Here is a 21,772-nt window from a genome sequence, read left to right as displayed (position 1 = left end):
GATTACAATTATATCAGAATTTGTTGTGTAAAGCACTTTACACAGTGTACTGGGTGCTTTTTTATGTGGTACCAGCAGCAGTACTTTTAACGTGGAATCAACACCAGTACTTTTTATGTGGTGTCAGTGCCGGTATCAATTCCGCTGTAATGGATGGGTCTTCTTGAGCACAGCAAGGCACCAGATATCTCAGTCCTTTGTCATCTCCTTCATAAGGCTTAGTGTCTTGAGATCAGCCTTCAATATTTCATCCTATGTCTTCCTGGGTCTCCCTCTTCCACAAGTTCCATCCATTCGTCTGCAATTATCTACATCCATATGCATCACATGACCAAACCAGCACAGATTTCTCTTTTGCACATTACATCTAATTCTTCTTATGCCTAACTTTTTTTCTCAATACACTAGCACTCTGTCACACATAAATACAATCAGAGTGTATGTGTACTATCATCATCCTCATCATTGTTTAACGTCCACTTTCCATGCTAGCACAGGTCTGATGGTTTGACTGGAGGCTGCACCAGGCTGCAATCTAATTTGACAAGGTTTCTACAGCTGGATGCCCTTCCTAATGCCAACCACTCTGAGAGTGTAGTGGGTGCTTTTTAGGTGCCACCAGCACGGGGCCAGTCAGACGGCGCTGGCATTGACCATGCTCGGATGGTGCTTTTTATGTGCCACCAGCATGGGGGCCAGTCAGGCAGCACAGGCATCGGCCATGACTATGATTTCACTTGGTTCAACAGGCCTTCACAAGCACACCATATCATTCAGGGATTGAAGGATGCTTTTAAACAGGTCAGCTATGTGACATTGTTATCAGCCATGACTACAATCTCACTTGGCTTGCCAGATCTCAAGCTCGGCATATCTCCAAAGAGTTCAGTCGCTTGTCATTGCCTCTGTGAGGCCCAACGTTAACCTCATCCCATGTCTACCTCTTCCACAGGTTCCTTCCACTGTTAGTGTGTGACACTTCTTCACACAGCTGTCCTCATTCATACGCATTATATAATCATACCAGTACAGTGGTCTCTCTTGCACACCACATCTGATGTTTCTTATGTGCAACTTTTCTCTCAGGGTGCTTACAAACTGCCGTGTATGCACACTGACATTACACATCCAATGGAGCATATTAGCTTCGTTTCTTTCAAGTCTACACATGTCCTCAGCAGTCACAGCCCATGTTTCACTGCCATGTAGCATGGCTGTTCGCACACAGGCATCATACAGTCTACCTTTCACTCTGAACGAGTGGCCCTTTGTTACCAACAGAGGTAGGAGCTCTCTGAACTTTGCCCAGCCTATTCTTATTCTAGCAGCTAAGCTCTCAGAGCATCTACCCCTACTGCTGACTTAGTCACCTAGGTAAAGGAAACTATCAATTACTTCTAGTTTTTTTCCCTGGCATGTGATGGAATCTGTTTTCTGTACATTTTCAGTGTTTATTGCCCCTGTGCCCAAAAACTATCTTCCCAGTTAACCTTCCTTTCATATTGCTGCACTTCTTATGTGTCCATAACTTACACCGGATACACCTTAAGGAATTTCTACCTACGCCTTTTCTACTGATCAAGCAGAGCCGTCTACTGAGGGGATTTGTGATTTGTCTGCCTTCCTACTAAAACTTTGGTTTTTGCTAGATTAACTCAAAGTCTCTTTGATTCTAGACCTTGCTTCCACACCTTTAACTTCTCTAGTTCTGGTATTGACTCAGCTATTAGAGCAAGGCCATGAGCATAAAGGAGCTCCCAGGGTGTGAGGGTTTATCAGTCCAGGCAAAATACTTCATAAGTTCTCTGTTAGCACACCAAGCTAACAATATTGTTTAGATTAGTGAAGAACTCCAAGTATTCTTGTGGCAGGTTCAAGGTTATGGTTCATCACAATTCTGTATTATAAATCCATGGTTGTGTTCCAGTTATACTGACTTTTACACAGAGTGATATGTAAGACAAGGTATAAATAACGATCATTACATATTTTTCCTTTATTAGATTAGATTTGGATTACAGCTGTTTCCAGTAGTCATTATAGGTACATTACAGATAGGTTTACTCAATTGATCAATAGCATACGAAAAAGCATACTGGGTGTACAAGATTCATGAGAATTCGATAGCTATATCTCCATGTCAACTGTATACACAATGCATTATTATGTCCACACATTAAAGTTCTTGAATTTTCTAGATGACAAAGTGTAAAGAATGCACAAACAGCAGATTGCGCATAAACATATAAAGAAGACATACATACATACAACACTTAGAAAGACAAAACATTCATAACAAAGACACACAGACATGCAAATGAATGCAAACATACAAACCCTCTCTCTCTATCTCTATCTATCTATCTATCTCACATACACAGACATAAAAAACACACATACTTTTTCTAAAATGTGAGTATTTAATGAAATTTAGCAGGTATATAATCCACAAGCATTGCAGTCATGACAATACTGTCTTGATTTCATTAGCTTTTCTTTTGTGATGTGAGTGAAATTTGGTTTCTATTTCAAGCAGGTTGAGCAACAGCATAAAGGCTTCCTCATTAGTTCCTTTTGTTTTGTAGAAGTAATTGTTTTTTTTTTTATATATATCTGGATGATATTCCTAATTTAGAAGGTGCATGGCTCAGTGATTAGAGTGTTGGGCTCGCAATCATAAGGTAGTGAGTTTGATTCCTCGACTGGACTGTGTTGTGTCCTTGAGCAAGACACAATTTGGTCCAGTTCACAATGAGTTCTGACATCACTGGTGCCAAGCTGTATCGGTCTTTGCCTTTCCCTTGGATAACATTAGTGGCATGGTGAGTGGAGGCTAGTATGCATGGATGACTGCTGGTTTTTCATAAACAACCTTGCCAAGTTTTGTGCCTCTAAGGGTAACTTTCTGGGTGCAATCCCATGGTTATGACCAAAGGGGATCTTTACTATTTACCTTTTATTCCTACTGCAAGACAGTCCATATAGTATTATTACAACACTTTAACCTCAATAAATTGTAGTTACAGTTTTTGAAGTGGAAATGGCAAAATAACTACCAAGTACTAATACGTTCTTAAAACAAATTTATTTCCAGACATTAATATCTATATTTTTCTTTTGCTATTTTACACTCATTTTCCATTTTTAGTCATTAATATTTTAAAATATTCACCAAAATGTTACCATTTGCTCTAGCCAAGGTAAACTTGTGGTAAATAGAAACCATAAGCTTGTTTAAATATGCAGTTCAGGTAAATTCACAAATACTGGCATAAAAATTCACATTTGTTAAAATTTGTTATATATGGTTAATGTTGAGTTGGTTATTTTTTCCAGTTATGAGAGATACATATCTTATGTAGTCCTATTTGTATTCAATATATTTTTAACATGCGGAGGTGCATGGCTTAGTGGTTAGGGTATCAGCATCATGATCGTAAGATTGTGGTTTCGATACCTGGACTGGGCGACGCGTTGTGTTCTTGAGCAAAACACTTCATTTCACTCAGCTGGCAAAAATGAGTAATGCTGCGATGGATTGGTGTCTTGTGCAGCTGGGGAACACATACGCCATTGAAACCGGGAAACCAGGCCCATGAGCCTGGTTAGGCTTTAAAAGGGTGCATTTATTTATTTTTATTATATTTTTAACATAGAAAACTCATAACATGATGGATTTCTTATAAGTCATTTTATTAATACCGTTAAACCTGAATTTGTTTATACTAGTATTTTGCTGAAATTTGTACAAAAAATGAAGAGAAAAATAGATACAAAAATTAAAGAGAAAAAAATTTAATATACCTTAATTAATTCAGTATCAAGATGAAAATTTAGAGGTCCACATGAACTCTGGGAGCACTGTTTTTTAAAAACCAACCACTTCATCAACAAGAAAACATGCAGTTAATGCTAACAAAAAGAAATTTATCCTCTTTCTTGCTTTTTTTCTACCATTTTCAAATTTTCATTTAACCCTTGGTTCTATAATACAAATTTCCTGTTTTAAAGTTATCTAAATTAAAACTTTCTATTCAAACTGTCATGTTAATCAATGTTCAAAATACCAGCTTGATAATGACAAAATTATTTAACTAAATCTATATATATAAAGCTGAAGTTGTCTGTGTGTGTGTGTGTGTGGCAGGTTTGGTAGCCTTCAACTAACACTATCTCCTCCGAGACCCAGTGGCGCAAGTTGACCAAAATTGAGAGTATGATAGAAGAAGGCTTGCTCTTTCTTCCATAGAAGAAAAAATTCAAATTGGACCATGTTAACACCAAAAATTATTTACATCAAAAAGGTGCTTTTTTTCTATGAAAATCACTATTTTTTACGATTTTTTTTACTGCTGTGTCACCATTTTTCAGTGTATTTCAAACCAGAAAAATGTTCACTTAAAGAGAATATCAAACTACATAATGCAAAATTTTTACTTTTCAAAAATTCCAATTCTAAAGGGTTAAAACAAACCCGAGCAACACTAGGCTATACTGCTAGTTCTTTATAATTTTCAAAATTAGATTAAGCAAAGGCAGTGTATTTCAACAGAAATATGGTAGCTAAAGGGTTAAGTTAATTATGTTCTGAATTCAGATCCAGTTGAGGTCAACTTTGTTTTTCATCCTATCAGTGTTAATAAAATAAAGTATCAAAATTCGAATTCAAGCTTTATTTTTATGAATGACTTGTTTTTGTTCACATATTTTATTATAACTCTTCCTGCTGCTAAAACCAACAGTAAGGAAGCATTTTTGTTTTTATAAAATGTCCACTATCCAAGTAAGTTAGAAGCTACTTGACTGCTACATTAAACAGCTCATCAATCTAAGAAATTATCATTAATTAAAATTACCCTTAACGACAAAACAACTCACTATCATAATGACTAGCTCTAGTCAAGAAAGACAGTGGAGACAACACTTGAAATTTAGATGAATTAAAATAGAAATGCAATGGGGAGTTTGATGCCTGGAAGTATGTTAAACAACTGTGGACATCATTTGGCCTTGTTAGACCTCATCAGTGAATGAAGCACAGTATAACTATTACCATAAATCTTGGATAATTTGAGAAGCTCAAATCATTTTCAGACCAATTTACTCAAGTTAAAACAAGCAAGGATGAGAAACACTAGAATTAAAATGAATTTAAAATAAAATGCAGTGGGAAGTCTGTTTGATATTTGATAATAGTGTGATATTAAGTTTATTGTCATTAAATGTCAATTCGTATTTTTTTTTACAAAGTCTGTTGTTCTCACCTCTTAACCCTCCTTATTATCATGTTACTTCTTTAAGTTATTGTATCATACTTACAAATAATATCCTTTTTCCAGTAATAAAGTACATTTAAATCTGATATCAGCTATTTGTTTTGTTTCTTTCTCATTTTTTTTTTCGTTCAAGAAAGTTTTGTGTTGTTCTGCTCATAGCCAGTGTAAGAGACACCTCTATATATATGAGGCTGAAGTTGTCTGTGTATGGCAGGTTTGGTAGCCTTCAACTAACACTATCTCCTCTGAGACCCTGCGGCACAAGTTGACCAAAACTGAGAGTATGATAGAAGAAGGCTTGCTTTTTCTTCCGTAGAAGAAAAAATTCAAATTGGACCATGTTAACACCAAAAATTATTTACATCAAAAAGGTGCTTTTTTTCTATGAAAAGCCCTATTTTTTACGATTTTTTTACTGCTGTGTCACCATTTATCGGTGTATTTCAACCAGAAAAATGTTCACTTAGAATAATAAGCTACATAATGCAAAATTTTTATTTTTCAAAAATTCAAATTCTAAAGGGTCGAAACAAACCCGAGCAACACCGGGCGATACTGCTAGTTGTAGATAAAGACAACTTTTTATATTTAAAAATGTAAACAGAAGTTACTGAACCCTTTTACTTTGGCAGTTAGATAAATCCACTCAAAATTGCATTACCCTTAACTGCAAAAAGCAGTTTTATATACCAATCTATCTTTTGTTGAGGAATGTCGTGTCTGAAACAATTTTCTATTGAGATATGACAAGTTTACTGATATTTAACATAACTGAAATAAGCATGAAATTTAATTTAGCAGTAAAAGGGTTAAATGATTATACATGTTAGCTGGAGTATGTCATAATATTTAATCTCATTCATTCAGACATAACATATCAGAAGTAGCCTCCTCTTAAGAATCTCAGCTAAAGCAAAGTTATTGCCCTTCTTACAGATTCAGAAATTTGAGGGGACAAGGGTTAATTCATTAAATCAGTTCATTATTTGACTAGTACATTTTTTTTATCAACCCCTAAGAGGATGAAAGGCAAAGTTGAGCTCAGCAGAAATTAAAGGGCTGGAACAAATGTCACAAGGCATGTTTTCCTAAACAGAAATGATTTTGCAATCCACCATCTTTGCTATAATAATAATAATGATAATAATTTTGAATTTTGCCACAAGGGCAGTAAATTTTGAGGGAGGAGATGAGTCGATTATATCAACCCCAGTGTTCAACTGGTACTTATTTTATCAACCCCGAAAGGATGAAAGGTAAAGTCAAGTTCAGCAGAATTTGAACTCTGAACGTAGAGAGGCAAAATGCCGCTAAACATTTTGCCCAGCAAGCTAACAATTCTGCCAGCTTACCACTAAATAATAATACTTTCTACTATAAGCACAAAGCCTGAAATTTTAGGGGAAGGGTCAAGTCAATTACATCAACACCAGCACTCAACTGGTACTTAATTTACTGACTCCGAAAGAATGAAAAGCAAAGTCAATCTTGGCGGAATTTGAACTGAGAATGTAAAGATGGACAAAATACCACTTAGCATTTTGCCTGGCATACTCTTTTACTTGTTTCAGTCATTTGACTGTGGCCATGCTGGAGCACCGCCTTTAGTTGAGGAAATCGGCCCCAGGACTTATTCTTTGCAAGCCTAGTACTTATTCTATCAGTCCCTTTTTGCCGAACTGCTAAGTTACAGGGACCTAAACACACCAGCATCGGCTGTCAAATGATGTGAAGGGGACAAACACAGACACTGAAACATATACACACACATACATATATATATATACACATATACGAAGGGCTTCTTTCAGTTTCCGTCTACCAAATCCACTCACAAGGCTTTGGTTGGCCCGAGGCAATAGTAGAAGACACTTGCCCAAGGTGCCACGCAGCGGGACTGAACTCGGAATCATGTGGTTCGTAAGCAAGCTACTTACCACACAGCCACTCCTATGCCTTGCCAGCACACCCCCTCAATCCTCATAATAATAGTTTCAAATTTTGACACAAGGCCAGTAATTTTGTGGGAGGGGGTAAGTCAATTATACCTACACCAGTATGCAACTGGTACTTATTTTATCAACCCCAAAAGGATGAAAGACATAGTCAACCTTGGCAGAATTTGAACTCAGAAAGTAAAGACAGACAAAAAATGCCACTAAGCATTTTATCTTGCACACTAATGATTCTGCCAGCTCACCACTTTGTAATAATAATAATAATAATAATAATAATAATGATAACAACAACAATAACTATAATAATAAGAACAACAACAACAACAATAATGGCTTCAAATTTTGGCACAAGGCCAGCAATTTTGCAGGAGGGGATAAATCAATTACACTGACCCCAGTACTCAACTGGTACTTGTTTTATCAACCCCGAAAGGATGAAAAGTAAAGTTGACCTCAACAGAATTTGAACTCAGAACGTTAGGACAGACGATATGCTACTGAGCATTTTGTCTGGCATGCTAACAATTCGCCACCTTGTAATAATAAATAACAATGATAATAATAGTAATAATAATAACAACAATTTTTTTCTAATTTAGACACAAGGCCAATAATTTTGAGGGAAGAGTTAATCGGTACTAAAGAGAATCTAGTAGTCACTGATACTTTATTTCAAACCCAAAAGGATCAAAGGTTTTAAACAAAATATAAAGAGCTGGGACAAATGCTGTAAGAAATTTTCTCTTTAACTCAAACAAATTTGCTAATCTCTACATTAGAAATTGCATGGGCAACCTTTTACAAGAAGTGGGCCACATGAGACATGGCTAATCATCATGTGGGCCACACTATTAAAAGAAGTGAAGGTCATTTTTTTGTTAGGCATGTCATTCAGTCTAACAGAAGAAATGACAGGTGGTTATAATAATAATAATGAAATTATTGTATACAGTGCTCAGGTGCACCACAACTTGTCAAAAGTGCGTATAAAGTATATGCAGTAATGTACAAATGTCTGGAAAGCGAACAGTGTATGAGTCAGATACATGTTTGCGTGTGTATGGAGGGGAGAAAATCAGGTGTAGTGTTGGCGAATCTCAGGAAGCATGGAAGTTTTGAAGGATGCAGTGCTCCAACAACTAACAACTGATGCTGGTAGTTTGTTCCATACTTCAGCAACTCTTAGCGTGAAAAAATGTTTCCGAAAGTCATGGGAGCTGTGCTGTTTTCTGACTTTGTAAACATGTCCACGGGTGTTAGACAGATGGAGTTTGAAAAGGTGCAGATCCTTCTGAAGTACCCATGAGCCAAAGGTTGCCCATGACTGTTCTGCATAGCCATTTGACCAAACAGAAATAGCAATCAAATTCCCTTGAATCACAATCTGCCACCTTAAAAATGGAAGAATACATTGACCAATGTAGTTTGTAGGAAAAGAAACAGAACAGTTCTGAATGGAAGACCTTTGATCATAATTCCCTTCACAGCTTCTCCTGAGATCACAGAAGCAATACCTGCTGATATAACTCATTTAATTACAATAGTTTAATCAGTTTTTAAGTCACTAATCAAACTGGAGCAAACTGAACAGGATAATTAGAGATAAACAAAAAAACCTCTCCTCAATGTGGTGAGTTTTATAAGTTACAGATAAGCAGATTGAAGTTTTTCTCACCAACTATCAATCCCAACCTTATTCCTCACAAACTAAATTTTTTGTTCTCACATATCAATCTATGCCAATCCTTTACATCTTCCTGTACTACGCAAACTATGGCTAATGATTATAGTTGTGATACCAGTGCTGGTGGCACGTAAGAGAACCATCCGAACGTGGCCGGTGCCAGCGCCACCCCGACTGGCCTCCGTGCTGGTGGCACGTAAAAACCACCATCCGATCGTGGCTGTTGCCAGCTTCGTCTGGCCTCCGTGCCGGTGGCACATAAAAAGCACTATCTGATCGTGGCTGTTGCCAGCCTCGTCTGGCTCCTGTGCCGGTGGCACATAAAAAGCACCCACTACACTCACGGAGTGGTTGGCGCAAGGAAGGGCATCAAGCTGTAGAAACACTGCCAGATCAGACTGAGCCTGGTGCAGCTTCTGGCTTCCCAGACCCCAGTTGAACCGTCCAACCCATGCTAGCATGGAAAGCGGACGTTAAACGATGATGATGATATATATATACAGGGTGCAAGGGGTATTTGAGGACATTTCGTCTTTAGTTCATTACACCTTCAAATTATTTAATATATCATTTTTTTTTTTCAGATAACCCCCTCAAGATATCATGCTAACTCAAGAAATGAAAAGACATGCAGTCATAGTTGCTATACATGCAAGCCACAGCGATTTAGAAATTAGCAACTTTCTAAATGTTGCAAGATCATTTGTACACAAAGTTCGGTTGGAATTGGAGGCATGTGCTGATAATGTTTCACCTGTATCAAAGAGAGAAAAAAAGGCATCCCAAATGCTCAGACACTAAAAGGACACTGGAATTTATGCATGTTCAAAACATTGTCGATGAAAACCCCAGAAGATCAATGAGGTCCATTACTAAAGAACTTTGGGTGTCAGAGTGGACTATTAGAACTGTGGTGCATCATGACATTCGATACAAGTCCTTTGTAATGAGGAAAGGCCAATTCGTGTCTGCAAAGATACAGGAAAACCATCTCATCCATTCAAAATGGTTACTTAACAAAGTAAAAAACCCTCATTAACAAGGCAGGCTTTGATTTTTCTCTGACAAAAAACTTTGACTTGGATCAAAAGTCTAACAGAAGTACGGTTAAAACTATCACGGTATCTACAAATACCATGTCTTACAATTTCATTGTAATCACATATTCTTTTCCTTATAATCCCATTCTTCTCATAGAAAATACCCTCCAAAATTTTCCATTATTAATTGTTTCTAATTTAGGCACAAGCCCAGTAATATTTCAACCCCAATATTTGACTGCTACTTTATTTACTTCAGAGGAATGAAAGGCAAAGTTGACCTCAGAAGTGTTTTAATTCAGAATGCAAAGAGTCAGAAGAAACACTGCTACGCAATTTTTTCTGATACTCTAACAATTCTGCCAGCTGGCCAATTTAATAGTAAAATCAAATTTCACTCATCAGAAGCCAGAATCAATAGACCATTGCATACAATGCTTATTTACTGACATATGTAAACCCTTCACTCCCCATGGAGCATAGACCATCATCATCATCATCATTTAACATATGTTTTCCATGCTGCCATGGGTTGGGCGGTTTGACAGGAGCTGACCAGTTGAAGGGCTGTTCAAGCTCCATGTCTGTTTTGGTATTGTTTCTATGGTTGGATGCCCTTCCTAATGCTAACCACTTTACAGAGTGTACTGAATGCTTTTATGCAGCACCAGCATGGATGCTTTTTATGTGGCACCAGCACTTACAAGCCCACAAGATTAGGGATGCTTAGCTGGAGAAGGCTGCAAGGGTTGCAAGCCTGTATGCAAGAGCAACCACACTTGTACTTAGCTTGACATGTCAGGCAATTTTTTTCTACAGTTCTCAACTCGGGGCTGTCTTTTCTTCTTCACCAGTTGGATCCTTGCATTTTTAACACTACCTCAGTATCTTGCCTTCAACTATTTTTAGGGCATCCTCTCTTCTGCTTCTTTGTGGGTGGGTCTTAAGCCCTAAAAGAAGGCCTTCCTCTTCTAGGTCTTATTTGTTTTGAGTTGTCATCAATGCTTCTGTAATGTTGCTTTTTTTCTCGGTAGGGGTGTTGACTCTATACAAACCCATTTTTATCTGTAGGAAGAGGTGGTCCATATTAGTCTGAACTTCATCCATTGACCTGTCCAGTATGGGAGGCCCTATCAAGAATTTGCACACCACTAGCATAGTTCACAGCGTCATTAATGTACACAGCCATTAAACCACAGCAAGGAATGGAGCTTGTAGTAAATTGGCCTTTCACCTTTTCAGAAGCAATAAAAAGAACTAACAATCCAAGGCAGTGAATTGGTGGAACTGCAGAGAGTACTAAACCTGATGCCTTGCAATTTCTATTCAAGTTTTTAGAGTTTTGAGTTCAAATCTTGCCATGGTCTACTGGGTGGAATACTTAACTTGCTGCCAGGTACCTTGGGTACCTTTAGCAGTGTTCACATAGTGAACACTGCTGCTCTGGCAATGATCACGCTCGGATGGTGCTCTCAGCACTCCACTAGCACGGATGCCAGTCATCGAATTTGATTTCAATTGTGAATGAACAAGCATTATATTTGATAGAGTAATCTGAATGCTAAAGGGTTAAACTTCTTCATTTATTATTTAAGAAATGAAATAATTCCAGCTGTATTAAATTATTAAATTTAATTAAATATTAAATATTTAGTTGCTTTTCATCACCGTTATGTATTTAACCACAATCTATTTAACAAGTAATGAAAAAGAAACGGTAATAATAAAAAAAGAAATGGTAAATAAAAAGAAACGACAATAAAGGTAAAAATTGAAGTCCAAGGAAATGAATTATGACTTACATGGGTAGAAAAATAGTTATCTTTTATTTGTAATTCATTTCAGTCATTGTACTGTGGCCATGCTGGGCCATGCCCTGAAGAGATTTAGTCAAACAAATCAACACCAGTATTCATTTTTTAAAGTCTGGTACTTATTCTATCAGCAGTCTCTTTTACCAAAACCGTTAAGTTATAGATACATAAACAGACCAGCACTGGTTGTCCAGCAGTGGGGAGACAGACACAAGCACACACACACAAATACAAAAGGCTTCTTTTAGTTTCCATTTACCAAATCCACTCACAAGGCTTTGGTCAGCTCAAGGCTATAGTAAAAAACACTTGGCTAAAGTGCCACACTAAGGGACTGAACCTGAAACCATATGGTTTGGAAGCAAAGTTCTTACCATGCAGCCATGCCTGTGTGAAGAAATGAGTTCTGATATTCCAGATGAAGCCAGTTCTTTAAGGAAATGGTAATTGTTGAAAGGTTGTGAAAGAAGTTGAGGTTTGTAAGAAAAAGTAAGAAGAAAGGTAGAAGACCAGGTACTTATTTTTATAGTTTTTTTTTTGTTGCAAAGAAATTAATTTTATCCATAAGTCTTTTTGTTACTTGTTTGTTTATATTTTGTAACCATTTTCATGCAAAAAGCACTGGTGTTGGAGCCACATAAAAAGCACTAATGCTGGTTCCACATAAAAAGCACCCAATACACTCTGTAACGTGGTTGGCATTATGAAGGGCATCCAGCTGCAGAAACTAAGCCAAAGACTGACTGTGGAACCTGGTGCAGACTCTGGCCTTATCAGCTCCTGTCAAGCCATCCAACCCATGCCAGCATGGAAAACTTACATTAAATTATGAAATGTGAGTATAATTCATAATGTAAAATACTGCAGCATACTGGAACATTATAAATTATAAAATCGTTGGCGATTTTTTTTCTCTGTCTTCCCTTCCTTGGATCTTTCCTTTTCCTATGTTTCTGGACAAAGAGCTCCGCTCAAAACATTAAATCCACCTTCTTTCTTTCCCTTCCTGAGCATCCAATAACACTATACTTGTTCCCTGTCCTCAAGTTGTTGTGTTTTCTCTTTGTGTTTTCATGTTTGGATTAACTATATATATGTGTATATATATATATATTAATAGTTATCGCCAAGCTAACATGGCAGTCCAGATAAATAGGACGAATGCTGTCATTGATTAGATCCAAGAGGCCATCGCCTCAAGCTAGCTATGTGACACACAAACCTGTGTCCATTATAACCTTCGAACAGGGGAGGTCAGCAGCTTCCCATGGCTGGTCTGGCATCCACAGACTAGTTTCGAGGTGTTTGCCTCTTATCAATGTGGAGTAGCTGAATCCAGCAGGTGTTGCTGCTGACCGACTATTTGAAGGATTATTTACCTAAATTCAGTGGATTACGTCCACTGGTTTTCAAAAATAGAAATATCGTTATTTCTAATTCTCTCTAAAGAAGACTACGGCAGCGGTACTGGATATTAATAGTTATCGCCAAGCTAACATGGCAGTCCAGATAAATAGGATGAATGCTGCCGTTGATTAGATCCAAAAGGCCATCGCCTCTAGCTAGCTGTGACACACAAACCTGTGTCCATTTATCTGGACTGCCATGTTAGTTTGGCGATAACTATTAATATCTAGTACTGCTGCCATAGTCTCCTTTAGAGAGAATTAGAAATAATGATATTTATTTATATATATATATATATATATATATATATAAATATAAGAGAGAGTGACCACTATATGGTCGACTCTAGCGCTAAAAATAGATCCGCTATGGTATTAGCCACTAAAAATTGTTTCGAAGGAGAATCAACACAACATTTAACGTAAAATGTTGTGTTGATTCTCCTTGGAAACAATTTTTAATGGCTAATACCATAGCGGATCTATTTTTAGCGCTAGAGTCGACCATATAGTGGTCACTCTCTCTTATATTTATGTATAAATTTTTTTATTGTATCCCTGGTTTTTTATGCGCTAAGCCACTTGGTGTTAAATTGATGGTATTATTAAATTAATATCTAATTTTTCACCCTTATTTGTAATTTATATATATATATCCTTAAATTATACAATAATAAAGGAAAACAATAATTACATTCCAAGCAAAAATATTGCAGAAATCAATACATTCATCTCAAGGATTTAGTCATACACTTACCTGGAGACCCTTCATTATCATCTGTAATCTTCAAGTAGAACTTAACTTTCGTTGGACGAGCATAACCAAGTGTATGCAGAGATGAAACATATTCATTTAGTTTCTTTAATGAGTCTTCATTGGTAGACTGTGGAAATGATTTTAAAAAATATGGTCTTAAACAAAAGGAATTTGAAAATAACTAAAACAAATGATATATTTGGTTACTGATTATCTCAAATATGATTATTAAGTTTGATAAAATAAAAAATCATTATCAAACATCACAACTCTATTCAGTGAAATCTAACCTGATCATTTGTATACCATAAATCCTTGAGCATAATCCGCACTTTTTTCCCAAAATTTAAAGGTCAAAATTCTTAGTGCGTATTATATACAAGGTTAAAAATGAAAAATATTTTCTAAGCAATGTCCGAGTTTCTATTTGCTGTTTGGCAATATTTATTCAGATGCATTTTGTGATGCTGGGCGCAAAAATACCTTAAGCTAAGCCTGAAAGCAATGAAGTCATAAAAGAATCATCCATAACTTGTAGTAAGCAACATTTATTAAAATAAAAGTATTCAGAACACAGAATAACAAGTAACAAAAACAATTTGCAAACATATTTACATTCCCATATAACAGTTAAGAACATCACCATTATTGTATTACGCATGTGCAGAAGTGTTTCTGCTGGCTTAATTACGCACGACTCAAGTTAGAGAAGGGGTGCATATTATACACAAGGTTTAGGTTTTTCAGAGGTACAACCCCCTAAAAATCCCCTGCATATTATACTCAAGGGCGGACTATACTCGAGGATTTACGGTGCATATATTATTTGTTTCTGGTCAAATTCATGTATGAAAAGCTGTAAAAACTATGCCAAAGTAGACAATGGAGCATAATCCTGTCAAACCATCCAACCCATACCAGCATAGAACATGGATGTTAAATGATGAAAAACATCTTAATTAACATTTAGATTATATTTCTTCTTGAGGAAGACCCACAAATGAATCTAGACTTCCCAATCCTTTATAATCACAGCCCATTTTGGTGAATCAATAAACATTTGCCACTGTTTTTCTCAATATCTAAATGAAATTTTTAAAAATAATAATTTCCCCCACATTTAATAAAACTGACATTTGATACTTTGCTTGAGGGGAATTATGTCTCAGAAGAAAACAAAAGACATTGCTTGCATGACAGTGACACTTGCTTACAACTGAAACAAGTAAAAGAATTTTTTTAAACTATGCCATTTTAACCCTTTCGTTACCAACCCAGCTGAAACCAGCACTGACTCTAAGTGCAAATGTCTTGTTTTTATAAGTTTTGAATTAAAATCTTCCACCAAGCCTTAGTCACAATTTATGTTCCTAACACTAGCTTAATAATAACTAAGTTATTTTACTAAATTCTTTGTTATATTTAAAGTAATTGAAAGAAACATGAAGCATCTCAAAATAAATACAGTAATGAAAGGGTTAATCCTGAGCAATGCCGGGTATCTCTGCTAGTATATATATATAATCATCATCATCATCATCGTTTAACGTCCATTTTCCATGCTAGCATGGGTTGGACGGTTCGACCGGGGTCTGGGAAGCCAGGAGGCTGCACTAGGCTCCAGTCTAATCTGGCAGTGTTTCTACAGCTGCCATTCCCAACGCCAACCACTCTGTGAGTGTAGTGGGTGCTTTTTACGTGCCACTGGCACAGGGGCCAGAGGAGGCTGGCAAACGGCCACAATTGGTTGGTGCTTTTATGTGTCACCGACACGGACACCAGTCAGGTGGCGCCTGGCAAACAGCCATGATCGGTTGGTGCTTTTACTGATCGTGGCCGTTTGCCTGGTGCAAACTTCTTTCAGTTTCGGTTGCCCATATCTACTTACAAGGCTTTGGTCAGCTCAAGGCCTATAGTAGAAGACACTTTCTCAAGGTGCTACTCAATGAGACTTGACCCAAAACTATGTGGTTGGGAAACATACTTCTCATCACACAGTCATGCCTCTGCCTAATATTTCTCAATTCTAGTCTCTAGTAAACATTATTGTAATCTTTATAGTTAAGTCGTACTGTACACGTGAACATATATTTTATCAAAATTTCCTAAAGTAAAAGATTTCATTTTTGCACCCCTTTCAGAATTATAATACAACACAATCTATGTAGTGACTCATAGGTTGACACCTGACTGACCTAGACTATCAGTTCAACAGTCTTTCAGTTTCACAAGTAGCTCTCTTGAAGCAAGGTATTTTTGGCTTATGTTACATTCAACATTCGTTAATCAAGAAAAGCTATTGCCAAGAAGACTTACTGAAATGATTCATGATTGTTGCCATGTGATGCCCTTATATGACTTTTAAGCCTGGCCAAGCTTTTACACATTTTATTACATACTAGATAACTGTGCTGGCTGTCAGCAGAAACAGGTACCACCATATGCACTCTCTTAACATGTCTTTTTAGATCTCCAACTGAGAGGCACACCCTTCCACATTTTACACACACACACACAGACACACACACATATATATCATCATCATCGTTTAACATCCGTTCTCCATGCTAGCATGGGTTGGACGGTTCGACCGGGGATCTGGGAAGCCAGAAGGCTGCACCAGGCTCCGGTCTTATCTGGCAAAGTTTCTACAGCTGGATGCCCTTCCTAACGCCAACCACTCCGTGAGTGTAGTGGGTGCTTTTTACGTGCCACCTGCACTGGTGCCAGGCGAGGCTGGCATCGGCCACGGTCGGATTGGTGCATTTTATGGAAGCCAGTCAAGGCGGCACTGGCTTTGGCTATGATTCGGATGGTGCTTTTTACGTGCCACCGACACGGAAGCCAGTCGAGGCGGCGCTGGCATCGGCCACAATTCGGATGGCGCATTTTATGGAAGCCAGTCGAGGTGGCACTGGCTTCGGCTACAATTTGGATGGTGCTTTTCACATGCCACCGACACGGAAGCCAGTCGAGGCGGTGCTGGCATCGGCCACAATTCGGATAGTGCTTTTACGTACCTCCAGTCCCAGGGCCCTGGCATCTGCCAGTCATAGGATTGGTTCAATTTCGATTTCGATTTCACTTGCCCCAACAGGTCTTCGCAAGCAAGGGGGGGTTGCCATAGGTGCCTGTCGTCGGATGAGGTTCGATATCGACTTCGCTTGCCTCAAAAGGTCTTTGTGTGTCCAAGGGGAAAAGGCATGCATATATATACACACATACATATATAATATACATTATATATTATATACATACATATATAGATACTCACACACATATATACAATTGTGTTTATGTATATATATACACACACACACACACAATTATGTGTGTGTGTGTGTGCGTGTGTGCATGTATATATTTAATACAAATGTACATTTACCTCTGATAACACATCTTGGCTTTGACCTCAAAGTAAGCTAACCTTTGTAACTTATAATCAGTTTGTACTTTTAAATTTGCCGACTTACAAAGAAAAACCAGTTTTTATCAAACATTTGGATATGGGATGATGTTTTTTTTTAACCTGAAGTAGTTAATTTGTATTAGTAGCAAACCAGATGGTGAACTATACTATATGCTTAATTTTCAATTCACAGATACCGTCTTAGATATAGGCTTTATTTCTTTATATGAATTAACATTTAAGCGAGGTCGATGCCAGTGCCGCTGGACAGTCTCCTGTGCAGGTGGCACATAAAAAGCATCATCTGAGCGTAGCCGTTGCCAGTACCGCCTGACTGGCCCTCGTGCCGGTGGCATGTAAAAGCACCCTCTACATTCTCAGAGTGGTTGGTGTTAGGAAGGGCATCCAGCTGTAGAAACTCTGCCAGATCAACTGGAGTCTGGTGCAGCCATCTGGTTTGCCAGACCTCAGTCAAATCGTCCAACCCATGCTAGCATGGAAAGCAGACATTAAATGATGATGATGATGAACATAAACATGAGAAAAAGAGGTTCAAAATTTATAAAATTTAGTAATATATAAAACAACATAGTACAGTGTGATATTTACAAAAAGTATTGCTGTTAGTTAAAATGTTTGTCATTTGAAAAAAATAGGTGCAGGCATGGTTCTGTGGTTGAGAAGTTCGCTTCCCAATCATGTGCCTGTATGCGTGGCACCTCAGGTAAGTGTTTTCTACAATAGTTCCAGGTGAACCAAAGCCTTGAGGATATGGTAGATCAAAAGTGAAAGAATATATACATGCATCATTCATTCACATACACACACATACATACTGTAAATCCTTGAGTATAATCTGCATTTTTTTCCCAAAATTTAAAGGTCAAAATTCCTAGTACGTACTATATACGAGGTTAAAAATGAAAACATTTTATACATTACATGCCCATAAAATGCCTCATAGATCTTATGCAGCTATGTTTAAACTTGAAGTTATATCATATACTGAAGAGCATGGTAATAGGGCCACTGGAAGAAAATTTGATGTTGACGAAAGCAATGTCAGGTTATGGAGAAGAAATAAATATGAAATTAAACAGATACCAAAGATAAAGAAGGCAAGAAGGCAATAATAAAGGACGTTACCGTATACATTTTTACAAATCAAGGACGTTATATAGACCTCATTGACTCAAGTTAAAGAAGGGGTGCATATTATACACAAGGTTTAGGTTTTTCAGAAATACAGCCCCTAAAAACCCCTGCATATTATACTCAAGGGCGGACTATACTCAAGGATTTACAGTACATACATACACACACACCAGACTAGTAACATCTACATTAATGATTTGACTGTTTCCTCTGTATCTGATGAGGAATGTTACAGGTATCAAGGTGTGGATGAAAACATATCTTACTGTGGCACTTGAAACAAAACACGTATCACTAAAGAATATTACAGCCGAATAAAGAAAATCTGGACTTCAATAAAACAGTGGCCCACAATGTGTTTGCAGTGCCAATACATACGTATGTATGTACATACATACATAACTGGTAATTAGTAAAGAATTTCTCCAAACGTTTACTGGTTTGCTTACAGTTAGGTATTCAAAATAGGCTGCTCAACATTCAGTATATAAATCAGTAATTCATATATTGAATGCAAAGAAAATCAATGTAAAACTTTAACCAGTTAAGTCTCAAAGGATATTACAGCGAAGACCCTGAAGAAACTGCACTGGTATTATAGTAAAGTTGTAATTGCAACAGTTACTAACAAATGCAGTTGAAACATATGTAGGTCTATTTGAGGCTGTAAATTAAAGGTAATGCTAATGCTACTTCATCATAATCCTTATTATTATTGTGTATTTAATAAAGAATGTTACAATTGAGAAAGTGAATCACAATGACCTTTTTGTGTGCACAGTTTGTGACAGACCATGCACACTAAATTTTAGCATTGTAGCTCACTTCCGCTATTTACACCAGTGCTTGAAAAGAAGGTGTGTAGCGTCTGATCGTCGCATTGACTATGACAGATAAAGTTGAGCAGAGAATCTGCATCAAATTTTACTAAAAGCTTGGTAATACCTGCGCAGAGGCCTATGCAAAGTTTTCATCATTCTTGACACAATCAAGGAGATCTGGTGCAACAGAAAACCCAGTGTCGTTTTGGTCAGCTGAAAGCAATTTTGGCACAACGTGGCAGACATGCATCTCATACCCAAATCTTCGGTGATAATGGCCTGAACTGAACCATAACTAATCTGCACATCCTCTTGATAACTCACAGACGATGATTCGACGATTTCCATCACAACTGCATGCACATCTGCAATGTTTTTCTCAGTTCAGCTGGTTGAAGGTCTCCCAGAATGTTAATCAATATCGACATTTTTTCAGCAATCTTGGAAACATTTGAACCGTTCATACACTTGTGAGGCAACTCATACACTCCTCTCCATACACTTTCTGCAACTTTGCATAGGCCTCTGAGCAGGTATCGCCATGACAACTTTCTCTTCCATGGTCAATGCAACAATCACATGCTACACACCTTCCTTCCAAGCACTGCTGTAAACAGCAGAAGTGAGCTAGAATGCACATGCACAGCAGAGTTCAAGGTCAACAGTTGCCAAGTGGCTTCACTCTGTGTCCTTTAGCTTCGTTACTATGGCAGCAGTCCAGATACTTATTGATCAGACCCCGTATATATATATCATCATCATCATCGTTTAACGTCCGTTCTCCATGTTAGCATGGGTTGGACGGTTTGACCGGGGATCTGGGAAGCCAGAAGGCTGCACCAGGTTCCAGTCTTATCTGGCAATGTTTCTACAGCTGGATGCCCTTATATATTAGTAGTTAATAAATCATATGGTATACAACTGGTAGTTTGCCAGTAAAGCACACTCAGTGGCTCAGTGTTTGTTGGGTATGTCATTAATGAGAAAGACAGAAGCTGGAAGATACGAGAACTTTTATTGATCACTACAATCACTTCAACCCATCTAGCATCAATCCCTTGCAGGTGGGATACTGGTTTAGGTGCATCCCTCACTGTAGATGTGTTTCCTCAGGTGATTTCGAGAGGTATATCATTCAAATAAACTCTGTTTCACACAACTTATTATTACATGTTTTCTTCTCAGTGCTGGTGTGTTTACATTCCTGTAAGTTAGTAGTTCGGCAAAAAAGACTGATAGACTACCAGGTTTTAAAAAATAAGAACAGGGGTTTATGTATTTGACTAAACAATTCTTCAAGGTGGTGCCCCAGTATTGCCACAGTCTAATGACCAAAACAAGTAAAAGATAAAAGACAAGACCACTCAGAGAGCACAAACTTCTACCGAGGCAACACCAATGTCCTCTCAACGATTAGCCAGAGATGATTTTTAGAATGAGAATATCTGAAATAAACTCGACTGCTCTCACAAATGAGAATATTAAAAATTAACCCAACCACTTTCAAAAATTAAATAAAAAAACTGGGAAAAATAATCCAGAATCCTTGTCCGGTAGTGGATCAATCCCAAAATCTAATTAGTTCATGCCAGTCACAATGCCAAACATCCCTGAAAGTTTCATTCAAATCCATCCAGCAGTTCTTGAGATACCTTGTCCATAGACAAACAAACAAACATGACTAAAAACAATACCTCTGCATTAGTGAAGGAAGAGGTAAGAAAGATATATGTAATTATATATACACACACACACACACATATATATATATATAATTGTGTGTATATGTGTGTGTGTGTGTATATCTTATATATTAAAAGGCAAGTTGTCTGTGTGTGTGTGTGTTGTGTGAACCACTTCTACTCGTACAATTTTCAACCGAATTTCACCAAATTTGATATGTGTGCTCTCTTTGACTTAGGACGCTTTTTCTTCCACAAAATTCCATGCCCCCAACATAAATAGACTACTCTCAATTCGCCTAGGATTTGGCTTGAGCCAACGAAAAATTGTGGCACATACCCAACTGGAAAAAATCAATACTTTATTTTGTCAGCTGTAGCAAACTCTTATTGACTGCTTGCACAGTACTGCCAGCAGTATTCACTTGCGAGTTACAATTTGCCTCTGTTTTCACATGAGCACTCTTTGACATATTATTCCAACTTAAATTAGCCACTTCAAAACTCTTACACAAAATTAAAAATCCTTAATTCGGTCTGTTTGATTGACATTTTTGACAACGACATTTTACTATTTTTTTGGGTGCTACACATTTACCGCTTTTTCCTTAGGACTTTTTCTATTGCGTAAACTGATAATTTTCCATCATGCCTTGATGCAAAAGATCCAATATAGGTCGGCAAACAAATGCTGCAAAGAAAAGTAAATGTATGCGTGCAAATGAATCTGCCGAGGACACCGCCAGGAGGAATTCTCTCAATGCACTTAG

General features: G+C 37.5%; 1 protein-coding gene across 1 annotated transcript in view; it reads right to left on the bottom strand.

Annotated features, from left to right (window-relative positions):
• Nucleotides 1–21,772, bottom strand: part of LOC115218661 (T-cell activation inhibitor, mitochondrial) — a 64,308-nt gene that overhangs the window by 36,737 nt on the left and 5,799 nt on the right. Inside the window, exon 3 of the mRNA XM_029788591.2 lies at nucleotides 13,936–14,062. Within this exon, the coding sequence (XP_029644451.1) occupies nucleotides 13,936–14,062 (127 nt within the window). The remainder of the gene's footprint in view (nucleotides 1–13,935; nucleotides 14,063–21,772) is intronic.

The sequence above is a fragment of the Octopus sinensis genome, linkage group LG1 (assembly GCF_006345805.1).
Source record: "Octopus sinensis linkage group LG1, ASM634580v1, whole genome shotgun sequence".
NCBI classification, from domain to species: domain Eukaryota; kingdom Metazoa; phylum Mollusca; class Cephalopoda; order Octopoda; family Octopodidae; genus Octopus; species Octopus sinensis.
This window is presented reverse-complemented; position numbering and strand designations above follow the sequence as displayed.